The sequence below is a fragment of the Hemiscyllium ocellatum genome, chromosome 20, assembly GCF_020745735.1.
Source record: "Hemiscyllium ocellatum isolate sHemOce1 chromosome 20, sHemOce1.pat.X.cur, whole genome shotgun sequence".
Lineage (NCBI taxonomy): Eukaryota > Metazoa > Chordata > Chondrichthyes > Orectolobiformes > Hemiscylliidae > Hemiscyllium > Hemiscyllium ocellatum.
The window spans coordinates 35,811,627-35,833,261 of NC_083420.1; the positions used below are offsets into that span (position 1 = coordinate 35,811,627).

The 21,635-nt window shown below is 41.0% G+C and overlaps 1 protein-coding gene across 2 annotated transcripts in view; it reads right to left on the reverse strand.

Moving 5' to 3' along the window:
• Positions 1–333: 333 nt before the first annotated feature.
• The window catches only part of usp31 (ubiquitin specific peptidase 31), a 133,484-nt gene continuing 112,182 nt past the window's right edge, over positions 334–21,635 (reverse strand). The window contains exons 11-16 of one of the 2 annotated variants that reach the window (XM_060840730.1): positions 21,065–21,194; positions 20,548–20,667; positions 18,372–18,597; positions 17,813–17,971; positions 9,207–9,362; positions 334–6,555 (exon numbers count right to left, since the gene is read on the reverse strand). In XM_060840730.1, coding sequence (XP_060696713.1) covers positions 5,045–6,555; positions 9,207–9,362; positions 17,813–17,971; positions 18,372–18,597; positions 20,548–20,667; positions 21,065–21,194 — 2,302 coding nt within the window. In that variant the 3' untranslated portion in view covers positions 334–5,044. The remainder of the gene's footprint in view (positions 6,556–9,206; positions 9,363–17,812; positions 17,972–18,371; positions 18,598–20,547; positions 20,668–21,064; positions 21,195–21,635) is intronic. The other variant, XM_060840732.1, reaches the window with a different exon arrangement.

Sequence of the window (21,635 nt, forward strand, 5' to 3'; positions counted from 1 at the left end):
GGGATCTGTTTACAGGTCTGGCACTTCTTTCGAAGTTCTACTGTACCATACCACCCTCTGCTGGCAGCAGGATGACATCTTCGGCAACTTTTAATCACCCAATTTATATATTCAGCCCATCGTGTCCTGACCGACTAGATGGAAACAAAACCCAATTCGGCTGACACCCTTGTATTTTTTTTTTGCAGAGGCCAAGTCGCATAAAACAAGAAACTCTTTTTTTTAAAAATACCTCATTTATCTTGGATTAAGGTTGAGGAAGGTAAAAGTATTCAAAGCAAATCACTTCCTTCGGGTGGTGGAGAAAGAAGTCACACAGGAAGAGCACCAGACAAGGGTTGCACTGATTTTATTTTTTTACACTTGGCCCTCGTTGATGGTTATTCTGACTTACATGAGCTTTATACAAACTGTTCTCAAAGAAACATTATTTAAAACATAGAAAAACAATACAGACTCTGAATATTAAAAAGTGCATACACGTCCTGTTAATAAAACATAAATAAATTATCGAAAGGCATCAACACATTCTCATGCATCTGCCCAAAATAACTTAAACATGGTTTCAGCAAACAGGTGATCTAATTTACAAGGAGAAAGCTTCACCACACATTGGTCTGGGAACTGGGCCAATATTGTTCACATGTCTCCATTTTTCTAAGTTCTGATTTTGAAGATGTGCTGTTCCTGGAGCCTTACGGGATCACCGGCATAGCTATGGGCAAGTGGCCTTACGGAGGATGAGCCGAGTGCAGTCAATGGCTCGGATGGGGTAGTAGATACCTCCCTGACCCTGGCGGGGACCAGCAGTCAGTGCTGGTTATGACGGCTCAGACACTTGATTGTGTCTAACAACCCCTGAGTGGACAGGAGCCATGGATAATGAGTCGCAGTTATTACAATAGGTTAAGCCTCTTCACAGAAGCTCGCCAGCCCCACAGAAATACTTCTGTGCTCCCTGCAGCATCCACGAGTGTGTTACCCGGGTAGTATAGGCAGTGTACTCCCAGTTACTTCCTTTATTCCAGTGTTTAATGAAATCAAATGGTATTGGAAGCTAAGTGGAGAAAACCCTCACTTAGTGCCACCTCCAAACCATGAAGCTGTCCAGGTCGATTCCTGATAATAAAATTTAAAACCACCCACCTTTTACTGATCCAACTAATTGACATCAGCCAGAGAGCAGCTAACGTAGTGAGAATCAAAATGTCTGTAGCACTGCTATGTACAAGTCTTGATTTGGGTTTCATACAATGTCGTGGGTAAATAACAGCCTAGGAATGTAGGCACAGGCAGCTGGTATTCCCACCAAAGGGAATCCTCCCGATTGACCAATGTATGCTTAGGGTGGTTCTTTAAATTTCATTGTAAAGTCGCAACTTTGGTTTATACAAGAGATATAGATATGCTCGCTCTGTAAATCTTGTACACAACTCAATATATACTAAACAGGCTTGCTGGCCACAAAGAAACCTCAATATAACTAGGTCTTATTGGATACTATTCTGAAAAACTTAGTGTTCCTTCCGCTGTCAACCTAAAACCTACCTAAACCCGCTGTGCTACGCCTCTACGTAATACAGCAGACTTGTGAATTTGGAAGTGGCAAAATAGACTTCCGCGGTGAGGCAATGAGCCTGAAACTGCTCACATCTTTGTAAAGTATGGTGTAACGCAAGCACTCCCCGCTGTTGAGTCGGTGAACAGTCACATCAACCCTCGTGTAGAACAAAGACACCTCTTCCCCCACATTGGGAGCCCGAGTCCCGACATCAGTGTTCACTTGGGACCTGGCACAACCTGCCTGGACCCTGCATCTTCCCGAGGGACAGCTTGTGCTCCCCGTACCCGCTCCCTCACCATGCGAATTGTTACAAAATTCATCTTTAGTATCTCATTTTCCTCCACCCAACCTTGTTTTTGGAACAGTTCAGAAGGTCCGAGTTTTATAAGCGAAATCACTGCCCATTAATGAAATTGTGAGCAATACTAAGGCATGAAAAGCAAGAAATTTTACAATCCAGTAACCGGTAGAAATGTCAGTGGAGAATAATTGGAACATTTACTTGAGATGCTGTTTTGTTTCGAACATCATTAACAAAGAGGGAATGAATTTCAGTTTGGAGTCTACATGTTTACAGCTTATGATTTTGTGCATTATAAATTAACTAATCGACAAGCACTCGCATTGATCGCACATCCAGGAAGGAGAAACAAACTGTGCAAACAAAGCAGTGGTTTCAGACAAACCCAAAGTCCGTAGTGTTTGAATTTTGCATTCAATTCAAAGCCCTAAGGGACAAACTTACTACAAAGTACCTCAGTGCATTCAAGGTCCTGGCACTTGCATAGTAATACATTGTGTTAAGTGCATGCAGGCAAGAGCATGAACAGGTGGAACAGCAAGCTTAGCGGAAAACTCCAGTTACTTAAAGTAAAAGTGCAATCGGGTTTGGTGAATTAGCACCAGAATCATTACATCTCTTTTACTGGCCTAGGCAGAAAACCCACCTCCCCAACACCTAAATCAATAAGGTTGCCCTAAAGACTTGCACTGTGAAAACCGAGGTGAGCTTTCAATTGAGACTTGGAGGGGGAGGCAAGAATGCCACACAGCTGGTCTGGTTGGAGAAGTGCACCAGCTCACAGACCCTTCCGGCCCGTTGGCTTCAATGGTGCATTTGCCTACTTAACAATGACTGCTTTTCAAATGTACCGTGCTGGCTATGAAGCATTATCGGTACTATAATAAATACAACTTCTTTCCATCTTCAGCCAGTCGCACAATTTAAATAACTGCAGCCCTCCCTGCAACTTTAGCTCGAGGTTGGTGGGACACACACATGGTTGTTGTTGTGGCGTTTTGCACAATTAAATCAATGCCAAAGCCTCTGGCTTCTCTGTACAGCGAGTGCAACCTACAAATGGTGATGAAACCAGCTCAAGAAGCTACTTTGAGTACTTGTTTCATTCCCCTGGGTAGGACATCACATGCAGTTCCCATCCTGTTTCAGAAAAAGCTCTTAAAAGGCTCAAATATTTTAAAAGGCAAATATCAGCATAGTAGCGCATTGCAAACACACACTCGTGAGGACAAGAGTAATGAAATGCATAAAATTGGACAGCATAACCTCAATTTCACAATGATTTGATTGTAAACACTATTTCTATTAAAGCCTCTAAGTCACAACTCAAATATAAGTGAATCAGAGCAATGTTTTGGTTTAGCTGGTGTAATCAGGTGTAAAATTGAGGATCCTAATCTGTGATAATTTGAAATGAGGCCTTGATCTCTGGCCAGGAGATTGAAAAACAGGAATCACAAATTAAGTTTTAGAGTTGACCTTTTGTTCCACTTTTTACAAAAATTACACATGATATGAGGAAAGATTCAACAGAAAAAGGATCCATGAACAATATTAAGTAACTGGCAAAATTCACAAAAAGTACTGATTGCCGAAACCCTACAATTCATAAGTTTACATGTTTACACTATAAAATTAATCTAACAATCTTTATAACCCTGAAATGTCAGTGACCAAATCTAAAATGTAGTGCCTGACCATGGGCAGTAGAAGCAAATTCAACCGTAAATTTTCAAAAAGGAATCGGATAATTACTTGAAAGAGAAAAATCTGTGCAGGATTACGGGGAAAACGTTCAGAAAATTGTATAGCTATTTCCACGAGCTAGTAGGCACAACGTGTTAAACGGCCTCCTTCAGTACTATAAGCATCTATGAAATCAGAAATAAATCATTAAAATTATTCATGCAAGGTCATGAAATAGAACTAAAAACATAATGTAAAAAAAAGCAGCATTTTCCTCTATACTAATGAGAGTCTAAATGTCACTAATCACTATCCTGACCCAGGTTGGCTATGTGCTTATTCCAAAACAAAAACTGTTATTTGATTATCTTTGGTGCTCAGTAACCATGAACCTTCCAACAGGGAGACAAAGTTCTGGCAACTCAACCCTGGTGACCCCAGAACCCCCAAGCTTCGGGCATCTTTGCCTAAGACAGCAAATCTCAAAGTTCAGACTCTAATATTACACAGTGCTTAATATTTACTTATTTCAGATTAAGATTTGAGCTGAATTGTTTCCCTGGAAGATTGAGCAGAGCAAAACCTTTGTAACTAGGTGCCAATAGGTTGCTGCAGGCTATGAAATGGCAGAAAGACAGGTGATGTGCTTCTGGCAGGTGAATGCAACTGAAACAGTTACACAAGGGGCTATCAAAACTCTTGACCTATTGAATCTGAAGCAATCACTGGTTGAAATTCCCAATTCTATTAATCTGCAGATAACCAAGCTTCTGATAACCAACTGACGACATACAAATTGATCTAAAACTCACTCGCCAAGCTAACAAAACGTCAGATGCATTACACCTCATTGTACTTTTCCATTCTCACCCTTCTTTCAGCGATGTAGGAGCTGTGATCATTTCAAAGTGGCCACAATGCAACACAGTCAGCACAAATTCATTCCTTGTGTGTTCACCTGAAGCTTGCTGTTAAACAGTATTTAACACAGTGTCAAACAAACAAATCCTTATTAGAGAAAATAAAACTGATTACCTAATTTGATGGCATCCTTAGAGCATGCAGTAGTCATGTTAGTCTTAAAAAGAACATTTGTAAAAAAAACCTTTAAAATTAAACCATTCATTGAACAGTACATAGTGTTATTCACCAACAAAAATTCTTTAGGTCAATACAAAGTGCTGCGTTAAAACCCAACAGAGAAGACCAGCCTCTGGGGAGAAAAAAAATAAGTTCCATGATCCTTGCATACCACATATCCATTATTTGGTTTGATGGCACAACAAATGCACTTAAAATCAATATCCTCCCTAACCAATGTAGGCACATGAACCACAAAAAAATTAAAACCTTCCTCCAACAGAAAGCCGGTGTAATAAATGGAGAAAGTCAGTCAGAAAGAAAAAAAGAAAGAAAGGAAGGAAGTGTCATAGAAACAAAACCAGACTAGCATTTTTGGGGAGCTTTTTTCCTTTTGATTTTTTTTCTCACGTTTACTTTTTGTTATGGCGCACAGAAGACTGCATGCCGCTAGTGACAATCTTTCTGGATTTAAATGTTTTTTCTGCAGGTTTCTTCCTGCTTGTTGGAGACTGAGCCCCCACCTCTGGCAGCGCCGACTTGGACTTGGCAGCTGGAAGCAGTGGACGTTTGGTAGGATTGGTGTCTTTGCTCGACAGCTTCCCTCTTGGAGCTGTTTTGCTGGTCAGGTTCAAAGCCGAGGCAGCAGCAGATGGCGGCTGTTCTGTTGTCATCCGTCTACCCTCTTTAACTGCCCCCTCACTTGGCACTTTTTTGGTCACCATTTTGGTGGGGCCATCTGCCGATTTCTTAGCAAGAATATTGCTCTTTCCCAAGTCAGCTGACCTCCGACTCTCTTTCTGCCGCAAGGCAGACCGAAAGAATGACAGTCCTTTGTCATCTGATTTACTGCTGTCCCTTCTCAAGTCAGTCCTTGAGCTAGTATCGGATGATTTTGCTTCTGTCATGGAGGAGCTGCTGCTTGAATTCCTCAATCTCCTGTTCTCCAAACGGCTTCCTGATTTAGCATGTGACAACCTGCCTGTGCTGCTAGCTTTAGAAGATGACATCAGCCTACGCTTTTCAGGAGAGGGGCTGCGTTTCGACCGACCCTCAGAGGTCTTAGACCTTCCTGGCACCTTTTTCCGTGTTGGTGAAGGAGACTGTGGAGAAGGCAAGACCAGCTTCGGTTTCTGCTGATACACTGACAATGCTGACTCTTGACTTTTGGCTGTGTCCCTTCGGAGTACTGAGTTTGAAGAAGAATGTCGGGCTCCTGCTTTTGATTCGGTCTTTTCGCGTGTGACAGAAGTTTTCGGAGGGTTCTTGTGTGATGATGTTAATTGAGCTCTGGATGAAGAGCCTTTGGCCTGCTCATGAAGCACTCTGGAAGAAGTGGTCTTTTTCTGCAGGCTCTCAGCATTCGCTGTTCCAGACGCAAGACCTTTCCTTTGTCTTGGCTCTTCTGCTGAAGAAGCGCCATTAATACTTGGAGAGCGAGGGCTGCTGAGGCCAGGTGTGCTTTTCCTATTGTCTAAAGCATCCAGTAAGGGGCTCAGAGTGTCCAATCCTCCTGAATCATTGCCGCACTGGTCCAGCTTTTTATCAAGCGGCAAAGTGGGCCGGCTCTGTCCAGCTGCCTTTCCTGTGACTCTCAATTCCTCCTCCCGGACCATGCCTTCCATGACTGCCAGGGGTGCCCTGCCAGTCTGACTGGCATGAGCAGTCCCCTGGACTGGCAATGGAGAGCTGCTTTGGTTGGGGCTCTTCCTCCCCAGTAGGTCTGCTGTTGGAGATGGGCTGTGAGTTGGAGAATCAAAGGAGAATGGTGAAGGAGAACTGGACCGCATGTGCAGCTTGCTGGATAGCGACCTCTGAGATTTAATTCCGTTCTCATTGAGCACCAACGGACTGGCAAACGAAGATCTGGACGACAAACTCTGGCGCTGGACACTCCTCACAAAAGGCCGAGTAGAAAATCCACCTGAACAACAGAAATAATTAATTAATCTGACCTTCAAACTGAATAACAATCATGAGCAACCCTCATGTCACAAACCTGAGTTAAATGTCTTTATGATGTCATATTTACTGCACCAATGGTACAAACATCATAAAGCAGAGTCAGCATCTTCTGTCATTAGGCTTTGGAATTAAAATTGTACTGTTATTAAAATTTTATCATGAAAATGTTGTCTGACATTTAGTAGCTGTTTCTTCAGGTATCACGGTGGTTTAGTGTGCACTCTGTCCCAAATCAGAAGGTCATGGGCTTAAAACCTTCACCCACAGCACCCAACACCATTCACCCCAACTTTAAGGTTCAAACACCTATCCAAGTTAACACTTCAGTGACCAGGAGTGTTGCATTGTTAGAAATGCCATCTTCCAGATGAGACATTAAACCAGGCCATCAAATAATATACCCAAAAATATCCAAAGAGAGAGAATGGGTTCTCCTCATTGTCCTGGCAACATTTGCCCATTAACCATCTTACTAAAATAAATTGGTGTTTTTTTTATTGCTATTTGTAGACTGTCATTGTGAACTGAACTCAGTGTGCAGTGTAGGACACATGAGAGGCAATTTGTACAACACTCTTTACTGGCTGAGAACCTATTTGAGACACTCGGCAGACACAACATAATTAAAGAATCATAGAAAAATAGTGCACAGAGGGAAGCCATTTGGCCCATCCTGTCTATACCAAATATGTGAAAGAACTGTTCAATTAGCTCCATTTCTTGCTTTTTCTAATAGCCCTCCAAACCTTTCCCCCATAGTACTTCGCCAATTTCCTGTTGAAAGTTGCTGCTGAATCCACTTCCACCATGCTTTTAAATAATACATTCTAGATCACTGCATGAGAAAGGTGTTACAACATGTACATCTTTCCTCCCCAATTTCTGGCAAATGGCAAATAAAAACTTGCATTTGTATAGTGCCTTGCATGAACATTGATGGCTGAACATGCTTTAAAGCAAATGAATTACATTTTAAGTGTAGTTACTGTAGTAACAAATAGCATTTATGCCACACAAGTAACAGGCAACGACCACCTTCAGTTAGGAACAATTGCCTCGGCAATATCATTGCTGAACCATCAACAACCAACCACCTGGCTCCCATTGACTAGAAACTGAACTAAACAAACCACTGAAAATCTGTGGATACAAGAGCAGGATAGACGTTAGGAAATCTGCAATGACTAATTTATCTCCTGACTTCTACAGCCTTTACGTCATCTGCAAAGCACTAATCAGGAGTGCAATGGAATACTGTCTACTTCCCTGGATGGGCACAATTCCAACAACATTCAAAAAGTTCAACACCATCCAAGAGTAAGCAGCCTGCTTGATTGGCACCCCCACTTGCAACCTTTAATACTTAATCTCTCTCTCTACCACCAATGTGCAGTGGCAGCAGTATAATACCATCTACAGGATGCACTGCAAGGCTTCTTTGACACATCTTCCAAACTTATGATCTCTATCAACTAGAAGGCAAAGGAAGCAGATGTGTAGGCAGCACAACCACCAACAGGTTCTCCTCCAAGTCACACAACATCCTGACTGTGAATTCCTACACTGCTGCTGGGTCAAAATCCTAGAACTCCCTAACAGCACTGTGGGTGTACCTATGCCCCATGGACTGTACCAGTTCAGGAGGACTGCTCACTATCACCTTTCAGGGCAAATAAATGCCAGCAATGCCTACATCCCATGAACAAATTAAAAAGTATAGGAAATTAACAGTCAATTTGCACATCGGAAACATCTACAAATAATAATGTTTCTTTTCCTAATAGCTATGAAAAAACAAATTGGAAATTGGCAAGAACATCAGCGATAATTTCAAAAAGGAGGAGGCAAGTTATGTCATGAGATTATTTATATCCCTGGAAGCCAAGCAAGGCATTGGTCTATTGTCTCACTCAAAAGCTAGATTTCCAACAATGTAGCATTTCCTCAGTTCTGCAATGGCACGCAGGTATTGAGGCTTGTGTTCAAGTTCTGGAGTGGAACTTGAACCTACAACCTTTGGACTGAGGTAGAAGTGCCACTCATCATCATAATATCTAAAGAATAATATTTCCCAATTGCCATTACAGGTACTGCATCCCGCACATAAGAAAACATCACATGAATTAAACAATGTTTATCATCCATAACTTAGTGCGAAAAGGCTACCCTATAGTATAGTTTTCTGAAAATGCATTTTCTTTGTAATACGTATAAAATGAACACCATGGCTACCTGTAATCAGTTTTCACAAGTTAAAAAATTCAATATTAATTGAGACTCAACTTGAGAAGGCATGATTAATCAAAAAGTAAGCAAATACAGTCTGTGAAAGAAGTGTTCCAAGTGACAAATAATAGTAAATAATGTGCCTTAATGCCCACATCAATTTTAAACAATCCCACTCCCTCAAGCAATTAGTGAAAGAGCCATTCCTCTTTTTGGATATTTAACTATGGGGGAGCTTTGAGAATTTGACAGAGAAGAAAAAAATAAAATCGAACTTGTCCTCTATCACTCCTTTTTGACCCAGTTCCTTATATAGTTAGAAATTAAAACATCTTGCAAATATCAGGCTGGAAAGAGGAGAACAGGAATACACATAGACAGTACCATCATCCTGATCGCTTCGGTCCTGTGTAAATTCCACAGATTCAGAAAGTGAGACTAGAGATGTCCGACGTGATGATGCGGTGGAAGTGATGCTGGGCTGCTTGCTGCCTGTGAGGCGATTTATCCAGTGTTCACACAGAGATGAGCTGGTAGAGCCTGAAAAACATTATTCACACATCAATAAGGGAGTATAATATAGTTACACATAACCAAGCACTGGGGCATGGTAATGTGGTGGTGATGTAATGTTAAGCAATGATCCAATAATCTAGACGCTCAAGCTAATTGATCCAAATTCCATGATGGCAGTTCAAATAGTAAAACATGAAAGTCTCAGCAATTGTGACCATAAACTATTTTATGAAAGACCACTGTAAAATTACTGTTCTTTAGAAAAGGAGTTCTGCCATCTCTTCCTGTCTGGCCTACCTAATTTCAGACCCACAATAATATGGTTTACTCTTAAATGCCCTCTGAACTGGACCATCAAGCCAATCAGGCACAGACAGCAAATGCTGGTCTTGCAAGTGATGCCCATAGCCCAAAGAATAAATAAAGCAATGATCAAAAATCAAACATTTTCAAAAAGACAGCTGATTCTCTAGACAGCACAGTTGTTACGTGTACTTCACATCTGCATTCATTAGAAACCACAAGCTTTCAAAGCCTCACTTCTCCTTCACACAGCTAGTGAGTGAGGAAACATCGAACACAGAATTTATAAGATCAAAGGTTCATACAACTGATGCCAATGTATTGAATTAACCTAGATGACAGTTATGTCTTTAATCAGCTAGAAAGGAGATGCAGGTTTTGATTGATTAATATGTAAATCCTAGAATTTCTTTCAAGTCTCTGCCCAGAGATAACTTAAAATTTTATCAGCATAAAAGAGGTAACATTTCAGATCAGACAATGCATTTTAGGTATGAAGCCTTGTTTAAGAGTCTGTGCCTTAACCTGGAGTCAGAGCAGTTTTACTTCCAAAGTAGGAATTTATAAAATACCACATTGACTGACCGTCTACAAAAACATGTGCTTTTTGAACAAAACTGAATGTACCTGCAAATTGCAAATTCACTCCATAGGTGTATATGTGTGTGTATGTGACGCAAAGAGAGAGGGAGTGTGTGTGTGTGTGTACGCATGTGTGAGAGAGGATGTATGTGCAATCTTCAAAGAAAATATGGGAGAGCATGAGGGGATATATATGTGTGAGAGAGTAAGCATGCATGTGAGGGTGTGTGTGCGCGTGTGTGCTTGAGAGAGAGGGTCAGTGAGAGTATGTGCTGGTTGTGCAGCCTCTACTCTTTTTGATATATATGAACTACCTAAGATCGGGTATACAGGATAAAGATTCAAAATTTGCATATGATAGAAAGCAAAAAATATATTGAATGATAAGGATAGCAACCAGATTCAAGAGGCTGTATATGTTAATACCCTGGAGCATGAACAGCAGCAGCAAGATTTCAGAATTAAATTTAATTAGAGTGTTTAAAAACCTAACAAACACAAAAACAAAAATAATGAAAATGAATTGAATGAATTAATTTTATTGTTGAACAGAATAAACTTTTAAACAAAGTATATTTTTATTTATTTTTAAAAATTGGCTTTAAGTTGTGAAAGCACGTGCAGTTTGGAAAAAAATGGAGGTGAGCACATGCACTTGGAACTTTCCCACTGTACAGTGTCAGCAGACACGTCAGAGGGCTTAACTAGAGAAATAGAAATATTAAAGTTAACAGAGAAGTAGGAAGAATACACTTTGATAGGAAGAACAAGGAATAGTAAAAATATCCTAAACAATAGGTTTAAGAGTATAGGAGTTAGGAGGTCAATTGTGGCTGTGCAGGATACTGGTTAGGCCACTTTAAAAATATTGTGTGCAATACTGATCTCCCTACTGGAAGGATGTTGTGAAACTTGAAAGGGTTCAGAAAAGATTCATAAGGATGTTGCCAGGGTTGGAGGATTTGATCTACAGTGAGAAGCTGAATAGGCTGGGACTGGTTTCCCTTGAGCGTGGAGGCTGGGGGTGACCTTATACAAGTTTATAAAATCATGAAAAGCATGGATGGAGTACATACACATGGTCTTTTCCCTAGACTAGACTAGACAGCATAGGTTTAAGGTGAGAGGGGAAAAATTTAAAAGGGACTTAAGGGGCAACCTTTTCATGCAGCGGGTGATGTGTGAATGGAATGTGCTGCCAGAGGAAGTGGTGGAGGTTGGTACAATTACAACATTTAAAAGGCATCTGGATGGATATATGAGTAGGAAGGGTTTAGAGGGATATGGGCCAGGTGCTGGCAAATGGGACTAAATTAGGTTAAGATATCTGGTCGGCATGGATGAGTTGGCCTAAAGGGTCTGTTTCCATGCTGTACATTTCTATGACTCTAATACAATTTTAATGGGGACTCAGAAACAGAGAACTCAGTGCGACATTCATAGGAACATAAGAACAGGAGGTTGCCATTCAGCCCCTCAAGCCTGTTCCACCATTCAATGAGATCATCGCTGATGTGTGGCCTAACTCAATACACCTGCCTTTGACACCTACTCCATAATACCTTTCCTTAAATAAATTATCTAACTCAGAGTTAAAATTAACAACTGATCCTGCATCCATTGCTGAGCATTGAAGAAAGTTTCAAACATCTACCAATCGGTGTGTAAAAGTGCTTCTTAACTTCTCCCCTCAACAGTTTGGCACTAACTACACCCCCTGGTTTTAGAATTCCCAATGGAAACAATTTACTTTTACCTCCCCTGCATTTTCACGCTAATATCTTGAAGACTTCATACAACTGATGCGAATGTATTGAATAAACCTAGATGGCTATTATCCTCTAACCATCCAAATTAGACAGAAATGGGCCTAACTTGTATAATCTCTCCTTATAACCTAACCCTGAAGTTTAGGTATCATCCCTCTATTTCCTGAAGTAGCGATTTCCAAAACCGGTGAGCATGGACCTTCAGACTGGTTAGCGGGAATCTTTCCCCAGGGCACATTTTCATAAATTTTTGATGAAAGCAGGATAAGTTTAGAAGGTTGTTAAAAGGGGATTGTTAGAGAGAGGAACCAATTACAGATGATTAAATCTCAATAAAACATTGGTTAGGTCTTAGCCCAAATGTAAATTAGAAACATAGAAAATAGGAACAGAAGTATGTCATTCAGTCTTCAACACTGCTCTGCCAATCAATATGATCATGACTGAGCATCTAACTCAGTACCATGTTCACACTTTCTCCCCATACCCTATGATCCCTTCAGTTCTAAGAACTCTAACTCCTCTTCATAACATTCAATGTTTTGGCCTCAACTACATTCAGTGCAAGAGAATTCCACAGGTTCACTACTTTCTGGGTGAAGAAATTTCTCATTTCAGACCTAAAGGGCCCACCCAGTTCTTAGACTGTGACCTATGGTTCTGCACTCCCTGGTCATCAGGAACATCCTTTCTGCATTACCCTGAATTTTATAGGTTTCTATGAGATCCTCTATCCTCTCCCAATTCTTCTGAACTATAGTGAATATAGTTCTAACTAATCAAGTCTCTCTTGATACATCAATCCTATTATCTGAGGAATCAGTTCCTTCATTGCCCTGTCTCCATAGCCAGTCTCTGATAAGACAACCAAAACTGCACATTATACTCCAGGTTTATCTCACCAAGTCCTACACAATTGCAGCAGGACATTCCTGCTCCTGTATGCAAATCCTCTCATTATGAAAGCCAACACACCATTTGCCGTATTCAATGCCTGCTGCACCTGCATGTTTACTTTCAGCTCTAATGAAGAGTTTGCTATCTAGACTCGAAATGTTAGCTTCCTCTCTCTTCACAAATGCTGCCTGACCCCCGCTGTGATTTCCAGTACTTTTTGTCTTCAGAGCTTAGTTTCAGTGTCTGGTATACAAGGACACCTTTCGAATTGAGGTGGTGAACCAGAAGCAATAAGGATTTTATTTTAAATGCAGTACATAGTTGTGATCTGGAAAAACACTGTCTGAAAGAATAGTGGAAACAATTTTAATGGCAACTTTGGAAAGAGAGCGTGAGAAATATCTGAAATGGAAAAAAAATTCAGGGCTACAGGATAATAACTAATTTATACCTCCACTAATATGAGTCTGACTGGCTGAATAGCCTCCTTGGGTCTGTTATCATTGCACAATTCCCAGCACACATACCCCAAGTTATATTGCATGAGAAAAAGATTCCATCGTTCAATCACACTCGTCAGAATGCTGTCTTAGATCAGCATAAACTGTGAATAAAGACTCAAAAGGTTTGATTTCTTTTAAATATGACAACAATAGAAGTATTTAAAACGATCATTTAACTTCCATCATGTGAATCTGTGAAAAGATAACAAAAGCAACCTTTTTCCAGTACTGACTGGAACAAAGGGCAGGAGAAATCTCTTCACACAGAGTTGAAAGACTTTGGAATTCACTTCTAAGGTTAATCGTTAGTAAGAAACTGTTAAGATTCCAGGCTATGTAGGCTAGGTACAAAAAAAAATGACATTAGGATAAAGGTGAATTAATGCAATTAGAATCTTTTCTCATGTGGAAGGTAAACACAAACACAGACTTCATATTAACTTCCATATTTGTTTGGTTAGTTGCAAGCAATTTCACAAACCACCTGCAGGTGGCTCTGTTCACTCAGTTCCTGAAGTGGAATGAGGTAAAATCAAGAACAGAGTGAGGATTGCAGATGCTGGAGAGTCAGAGTTGATAATGCGTTGCAGTGGACAAAACACAGTAAATCAGGCATCATCCAAGGAGCGAGAGAGTCAATGTTTCGAGCATAACCCTTCTTCAGCACTGGAGGGGGGAAGGCAGCTGAGAAATAAAGGGAGGTGGGGGGGTGCAGGGCAAGACAGGTGGGATGGTGATAGGTCGGTGGAAAGTGTGGAGCAGGTAGGTGGGAAGAAAAATAGACAAGTAGGACAGGTCAAGAGGGAGAATCTGAGTCGGAGGGTTGGAGTTACTGTGCTCCACCAAGTGCAACAGGGCGTCAGCTGAGCGAGGGAACCAAAGGACCCGTCGGAATATGGTTAGAAAAAGGGTTAGAAAAACTGGCTACCTAACGAAGGAGCAGCGGTCTAAAAGTTTGTACTTCCAAAAACTCCTGTTGGATTATAACCTGGTGCTGTGAGATCTTTATTTTAGACAAAGGGGGTCATCATCTGAGGTGTTGCAGGAAACACTATTTTCTGGGAGACCAATCCCACAGAGTTTTTGTAGTTTTATGACTTTTTGTGGAGGTTTTATGTTTTTTTTGTAGAGTTTTTTGATATTTTTATACTTTCCAACTTAATAGTTTATTGGCAGTAAACTGTACAGTGAAGGCACTAATCCCTCATCACTCCACAATGGCCCTAAGGGAACTGAACAGAGATAAGTGATTTTGTTTTGCTGTCAAGGATGACAAAAAATCTTCATCTCCATGCCATTAATTGGTGACTACACCAAGGATGTGAGATGCATTTGGGGATTATGACTGAAGCTACCTTGTGAAATAAAAGGTTGAAAAAATTTTTGGATAACATTTTTATCGAAATCTGAAGAAACTGCTGTAAGAGTCACGTTTCTTTTCTGAAACTTCTTTTACCAGCTCATTTCAACATTCCATCTGGTTGTTATTGATCATGTTTCCTCCAAAAGGTTCTGAAAGGAAACCTCCATAAGCACAGAGACTGGTTCAAACAAACCTCTGCTACCTTATTCCCACCACATTAAGCTTCTATCTTTTAAATGATTAATTTACAAGATCCAGGCCTTATTGCTTTGGCTGGCAATTTTTGCCTATCCATAAATGCCCAGAGGGGAGTTATGAGTCAGCTACGTGGCTGTGGGTCTGAAGGTATGGACAGCCAATTCCTTCCCTAAAAGACATTAGTGAGCTAGATGGATTTTTACAACAATCAACAGTGGTTACACGGTCACCATTAGACCAGCTTTTTATTCCAGATAGGCAATGAACCTCAGACCACTGCATTCAGACTCAAATCAAAACTTACTTCAGTAACTTCACTTCCACACAAGATTCCAAGACTAAATTTTTAACCCAAAAGTTGGGCATTGACTTTCACAAGTAATAAGCAAGGTTTTGAAATTCAATCTCTCGTTTTCAGAGTTATCAGGTTGAAGGCTATTCCCACCAACCCTGCTTGCCAAGACTTAACATGCACAGACATGAGCACCTGAACAATAATGTGCCAATATCTGATCAATCTATCAATGAGTAGATTTGTGAGAGGGCAAGAGGACTTCAGCAGTGAGCAGATGTTAACTAATGTGTTTAGATTTCTTCAGCCAATAGTTGGCAATTGACTTTTAAACAAGATCTACTGTTACTCAAGAATGTATGGTGTTTACAAATATAATGCACAGAAGCATGGAAATATTTCAATAGCCTTATAAAAATATATAATTTTGCATTTGCAAACATTCGTACAAATTATGAATAAGCCATTTGGAAATTTGAACCAGCTCTGATATTTGATAAGATCATGGCTTATTGGATTCTGATCGATAAAGTCATAGAGTCATATAGCAGAGAAACAGACCCTTCAGTCAAATTTGTCCGCGCTGACTACGTGTCCCAAACTAAACTAATTTTGGCCAATATCCCTCAAACCCTTTCCTGTTCATGTACCTGTTAGAATATCTTTAAATACTGCAACTGTACCTGCCTCTACCACTTCCCCTGGCAGTTCATTCTATACCTGCAACTCTCTAAATGTGAAAAAGTTGCCCTTCAGGGTCATATAAAATCTTTACCCTCTTACCTTAAACCTATGCCATCTAGTTTTGGGCTCCCCTCCCCTGAGAAAAGACCTTGGCTATTCAACTTATCTATGTGCCTCATGATTTTATCAACTTCTATACGGTTAGCTCTTAGCCTCCATGCTCCAGTGAAGTCCCAGTCTATCCAGCTTCTCCTTATAAGTCAAACTCTCCAGTCCCAGCAACATCTTATACATTTCTTCTGTATCCTTTCTAATTTAACAACATCCTTCCTATATTCTAAAGGTGGCCTCACCAATGTCTTGCACAGCCACAACATGACATCCCAACTCCCATACTCAATGTTCTGACCAATGAGGGTAAATGCCTTCTTCACCATCCTGTCTACCTGCAATGCCACTTTGAAAGAACTATGAACCTGCACACCTAGGACTCCCTGTTCAACAACACTTCCCAGGGCCTTACCATTTACTGTGCAAGTCTGCCCTGGTTTACCTTACCAAATACAATACCTCACATTTATCTAAATTAAACTCCATCTGCTACTTCTCAGCCCAGTTGCCCATCTAATCAAGATTTCATTGTATTCATGGATAACATTTTCACAGTCCACTATACCACCATTTTGGCATTGTCTGCATACTTATTAACCATACCTCCTATATGCCCATCCAAATCATTGATATAAACAACGAACAACAGTGGACTCTGAACTGATCCTTGAGACTCACCATTGGTCACAGGCTTCTGGTTCGAATAACAACCCTGTATCACTACCGTCTGTCTTATTTTAACATGATCACCTTTCGTTTTTCTAAACTCAAAAGGATACAGACCCAATCTGTTTAACCATTCCTCACAAGGGAACACCCCAATCTCAGGTATCAGTGAAATGATATATTTCTGAATTACTTCTGATGTAATTACACCCTTTCTTAAATAAGAAAACTAAAACTATTCACAATAATTCATAAGTGGTCTCTCTACTGTCTTGTACAACTGCAGAAAAACACTCGACTTGAATGTTCTGTTTCCTTTGCCATAAACAACTTTATTCAGTTTGCATTCTTAATCATTTGCTGCACCACCATCCTAGCTTTGATTCATATATCAGGACAACTGAGATCCCTTTGAATTTCAGCTCTGTAATCTTATATCAAGTGAAAGGGAATCTAGCTAAAGAACATTCATAAACTCTTACAATACCATGTTACACAAATATGTTACAAATGCAGTTTCTTCAATGTCATGATTCATTGCCAAACCTCCACTTCACAGCTTCTTCTACAAAGGTGAAGAAACCCAAACTGACAAGAGGACAGACTTTCATCTTCCACACAAACAATCTCCCTTAATCTATCAAAAGATGGAGTTAGTCTTTTCCTTTAGTGTTCTGAACTTTATACAGCAAATGTTTAATTAACCAGCCTCTATGGGATCAGGAGTGCGCCGGTTGATCAAGAAGTCCACATAATCAATGTAAAAACACACAGAGTAATAGAAAGGGTGGCACGGTGGTTCAGTGGTTAGCACTGCTGCTTCTCAGCACCAGGGTCCCAGTTTGATTCCAGCCTCGGGCGACTGTCTGTGTGGAGTTTGCACATTCTCCCAGTGTCTGTATGTGTTTCCTCTGGGTACTCTGGTTTCCTCCCATAGTCCAAAGATGTGCAGGTCAGGTGAATTGGCCATACTAAATTGCCCATTGTGTTAGGTGCATCAGTCAAAGGGAAATGGATCTGGGTGGGTTACTCTTCGGAGGGTCGGAGTGGACTGGTTGGGCCAAAGGGCCAGTTTCCACACTTTAGGGAAGTCTAAAAAAAATTACCTGCAAGAGAGCTATTTGCTGACCAGGAGGGAATAGCACTTCGCCGCTGGTAAAACAGAATGTATGCAGTCTGCTTGCAGACATCATCTTCCAAGAGCTGCTGAACATCACTGTCATCAAAACAGTACCAGAGCCCATCAACAGAGTTCTTGCAGTAAGCTAGGTTAAAGGATGAGAAAGGTGCTAGTTAGTCATAAGCAACAACTGTGCGTAGTGAAAAATAACATCATTAGTAAATGAAAGTCAGCAAATTAGATCAGTGAAGGCAGAATGTCATCACAGCTGTACAGGAAGAGTTGGATTCATGAACTTTCCACAAAAAAAGGCAACAAATTAACTTGGTGGACAGCGTTAAGCCCAGTCTGCACACATCCATTTGAAAAACCTTGGAGAACTCTTGGATCTTAGAAGTTTCGTTTTCCCTAGGAAACCAGTGGCACCTGCACAGCTTTAAGAGATATATCCACTTGAGTAAGAGACAGATTAGGATGGTGGGCCAAGGACAAAAGTAGAGCAACATGAGGCTGGGTGTACCACTACTTTGCAGTGGAGCGCCTACCTGTGTAATGCCCTCCTTGCATGGTGCCATGATGATTGCACACCGCATACAGATCATAGAGGTAGTCTTCAGGATCCCTGCCAAGCCCATAGGGCCGTCTCCATGGCGACCAATGAGAAGGAAGGCTCCAGCTGCTCTGGCTGCGTTTTACCACATGAGGAGTCATGTCCAGGCCAGTGAGAGGGAATTTCACCAAGTTCTGTAGCTTGGTCCTTTTATCTCCTTCCTGATGAGAGGGAAGGTAGAGAAAATGTTCACTTTAAACAAAAGATCTGAAGTTACACAGTGAGCAACAGATCAATGCAATGAACCAAACATAGAGGGTTCCTTTACAAATTTTCTTGAGGACTGCTTTCTTACTTTGATGTAACATTTTCATATTCACCAACTCTTATTAGATGATTCAGTCATGTCATAACACAGAAGATAATACTGAATCTTTTTTTCTCGGTTTTCTTTAGATAAGATAGCACAATTGCCAAAAATTGCATACGCTGAGACACAAATAAAGAGCCCTTCCTGAGTAGCCGCCTATTACTTCTGGACAATCTCTTGCCACAGAAAATTCCTTCATGGGGTCAATAACCTGCCTCCAAACTTTATCTAGCAGTCTCTCAAGAGGCACTTCATTAAATGCCTTCTGGAAGTCCACATAAATATGATCCATAGACATTCCCCTGGCTATTACTTTAGATACTCCTTTAAACAATTCACTGAGGTTTGCCATCTAATATTTGCAAATTATCTCAGATCAGCTGAAACTTTTCAGGGTGTTCAGTCACTCTATCCTTAATGACAGACCTTGGCAAATTTCTGCACGAAAAGATTAAGAACACAATGTTGACTCGGATTTTAGCTGTTCTGAATTTAAATACTAGTTTATTGCCCAATATTTTGATAATGAAAGATTCCTGGTACATTCTTGGAAGTTCCTAAAAAGATTTTAACCTCCATTTCAGTTTTTAATTATTTGTCCAATTTATTAAGTGTATTTTCATTTTTTTTAACTAGATTCCCTACAGTGTGGAAACTGACCCTTCGGCCTAACAAGCCCACACCGACCCTCCGAAAAGTAACCCACCCAGACCCATTTCCCTCTGACTAATGCACCTAACACAATGGGCAATTTAGCGTGGCTAATTGACCTAACCTGCACATCTTTAGACTGTGGGAGGAAACCCACACAGACAGTCGCCCAAGGCTGGAATTGAACCTGGGTCCCTGGCGCTGTGAGTTTGTCAGAAAGTTGTTTATCCCAAAATTAAAATCTCTAAAGCACCAGCATCATTGGTAGGGATTGAATACGTTTCCAGCAAGCAGTTGATCTTTGCAACAGCTCTCTTTAACTCTGGGGTCTGCAGAAATCTTTGCTAAAACTATGTTGGCATCCACTAAGCCATGGCATTCCAGCTCCACCATGGACCCAAAGTGCTGCGTCTCAGCTTTGGGCCAATGCGGCTGTTACTGGAGGTTTGGGGGGGGTGGGGGTGTGTGGTGATGGTTACTAAGCTTGTTGGCTCCTATCCTTTGCCCTCAGTCACACGCACGAAGAACTGGAGACACCCCACAGATACTTTCACCAGTTTGGTGAAATGAGTAAGCTAGCCAGTATATAGGTAACTGGAGCTAGGTCAGGCAAGGCAAGCTTCTCTCTACCCTGTACCAGGCCTCTGCCACCAGTAAGATGGTTCCACTTGCCAGGCCTTGGCTTTTGCATCCAACCTCCTGACTAAAATTCAGATCCAGTCCCAATGGGCAGGCACTCACCTCCCGCCTGTATCTGAGTGATGGTTCCCTGGGGACAACTCTGTTATGCTTTCCTACATGCCTCAAGATTGGTCAAAATATCTCCCCCTGTCACAGGTTCTACATCTTTCACATTGGTCACTCTCAAATATTCTTGGGCATGAAGTTTATCTACCACTCCAGGTATTTTGAGTGTAGATGCAAACACACAGTTGTGTGAAACCGTGGATGTTGTGCACAATAATTGGCAAATTCTGTATAAGTTACACACTGACACAAAGTAGCAGACTTACTGTGATTCACAATATTCTATATAGATCACCCATCCTGACTAAATTATCAATGATGTCCATTTCCTCTTGCTCAGCTTGAATGGAATCAAAGAATAAACTGTGCTTTCACTTCCTCCATTCTCCTTTAAAGCACTCACCTGCTTAAAGCGTTTCAAGTGGATGATAAGAACATCAGGAAGTGTCCACAAGCTCAATTTGATGCTGCCCTGCTGAAGCTGCTTACAATGTGGGCAGCGCCAGGCATCATCTGGTGCCAGCTGTCAACCAACGAAACATAATCAAAAAAGGCACTGCACATTCAGAATCTAAAATAAGATAAGAGCATAGGAACAGCAGCAGGTCATTCAGCCAAACCAGCCTTGTATGATCAATCTTAAATGTGAAATCAGCATTTGCACTAGTTATAAAACCTGCAATGCTGCAATCTGCTTTTAGCCACAGAATTATAAGGTTGCTTTTCGGAAAGGAGGTGCTTTAGTTGCCTCAAAGTTACAGGTTCAACCATGTTGACACTTGCAAACACAAACAACCCACAGTCATTTTACAAGCATTGACTAAAAGCATCACTGGAATTTCAAACCATGCTGTTTCTGTCACATGTGTCCTCTCACAGGCACACTGCTTTATCATAGCTGGTGCTTGTGCAGCGTTTACCTGTTCTTCTTTGGTGTAGAGATGAAAGCACTGGGATAAAGTGTAGGTCTGAGGTTGGTGATGTAGCTGCTGCTGCTGGCGAACGCTCTCAGAATCTGGCACGTACTCATCTTCAGCACTCCCAAACAAGCTGCAAGCCAAACAAGGAAACTTAAATTTGGACACCAGAGCTGTCAGAAAATGCAAAAGCATTTTATTTCTTATTCATTCGTGAGATGTAAGTGTCGGGTGCTAAAATATACCTCATTCTGAATCCTTTGGATAGTTCCCTTTTCTCCTCATCAGTACACACCATTTATCCTTGGAACTCAGTCCCACCTCCTGACTGAGAATGTGCAGGTAGCCATTACTAAGACATGCTGACTGAGAGTAGGGCACCAGGGTATTAGGAATGGTTTTCTTCTGCTCATTCCCACACATACACACCCAATGAAATTTAAAAAGTCACCAACGATCCTGCCCAATAGCTAAGTTTTGACTGGATTAGATTGTCAGTCTGCCTTATTGCAAAGGAAGCTTTGGAGAGCAGTCAAAACCAAAGCAAAATGGCTTAGAAATACAATTAGTTTAC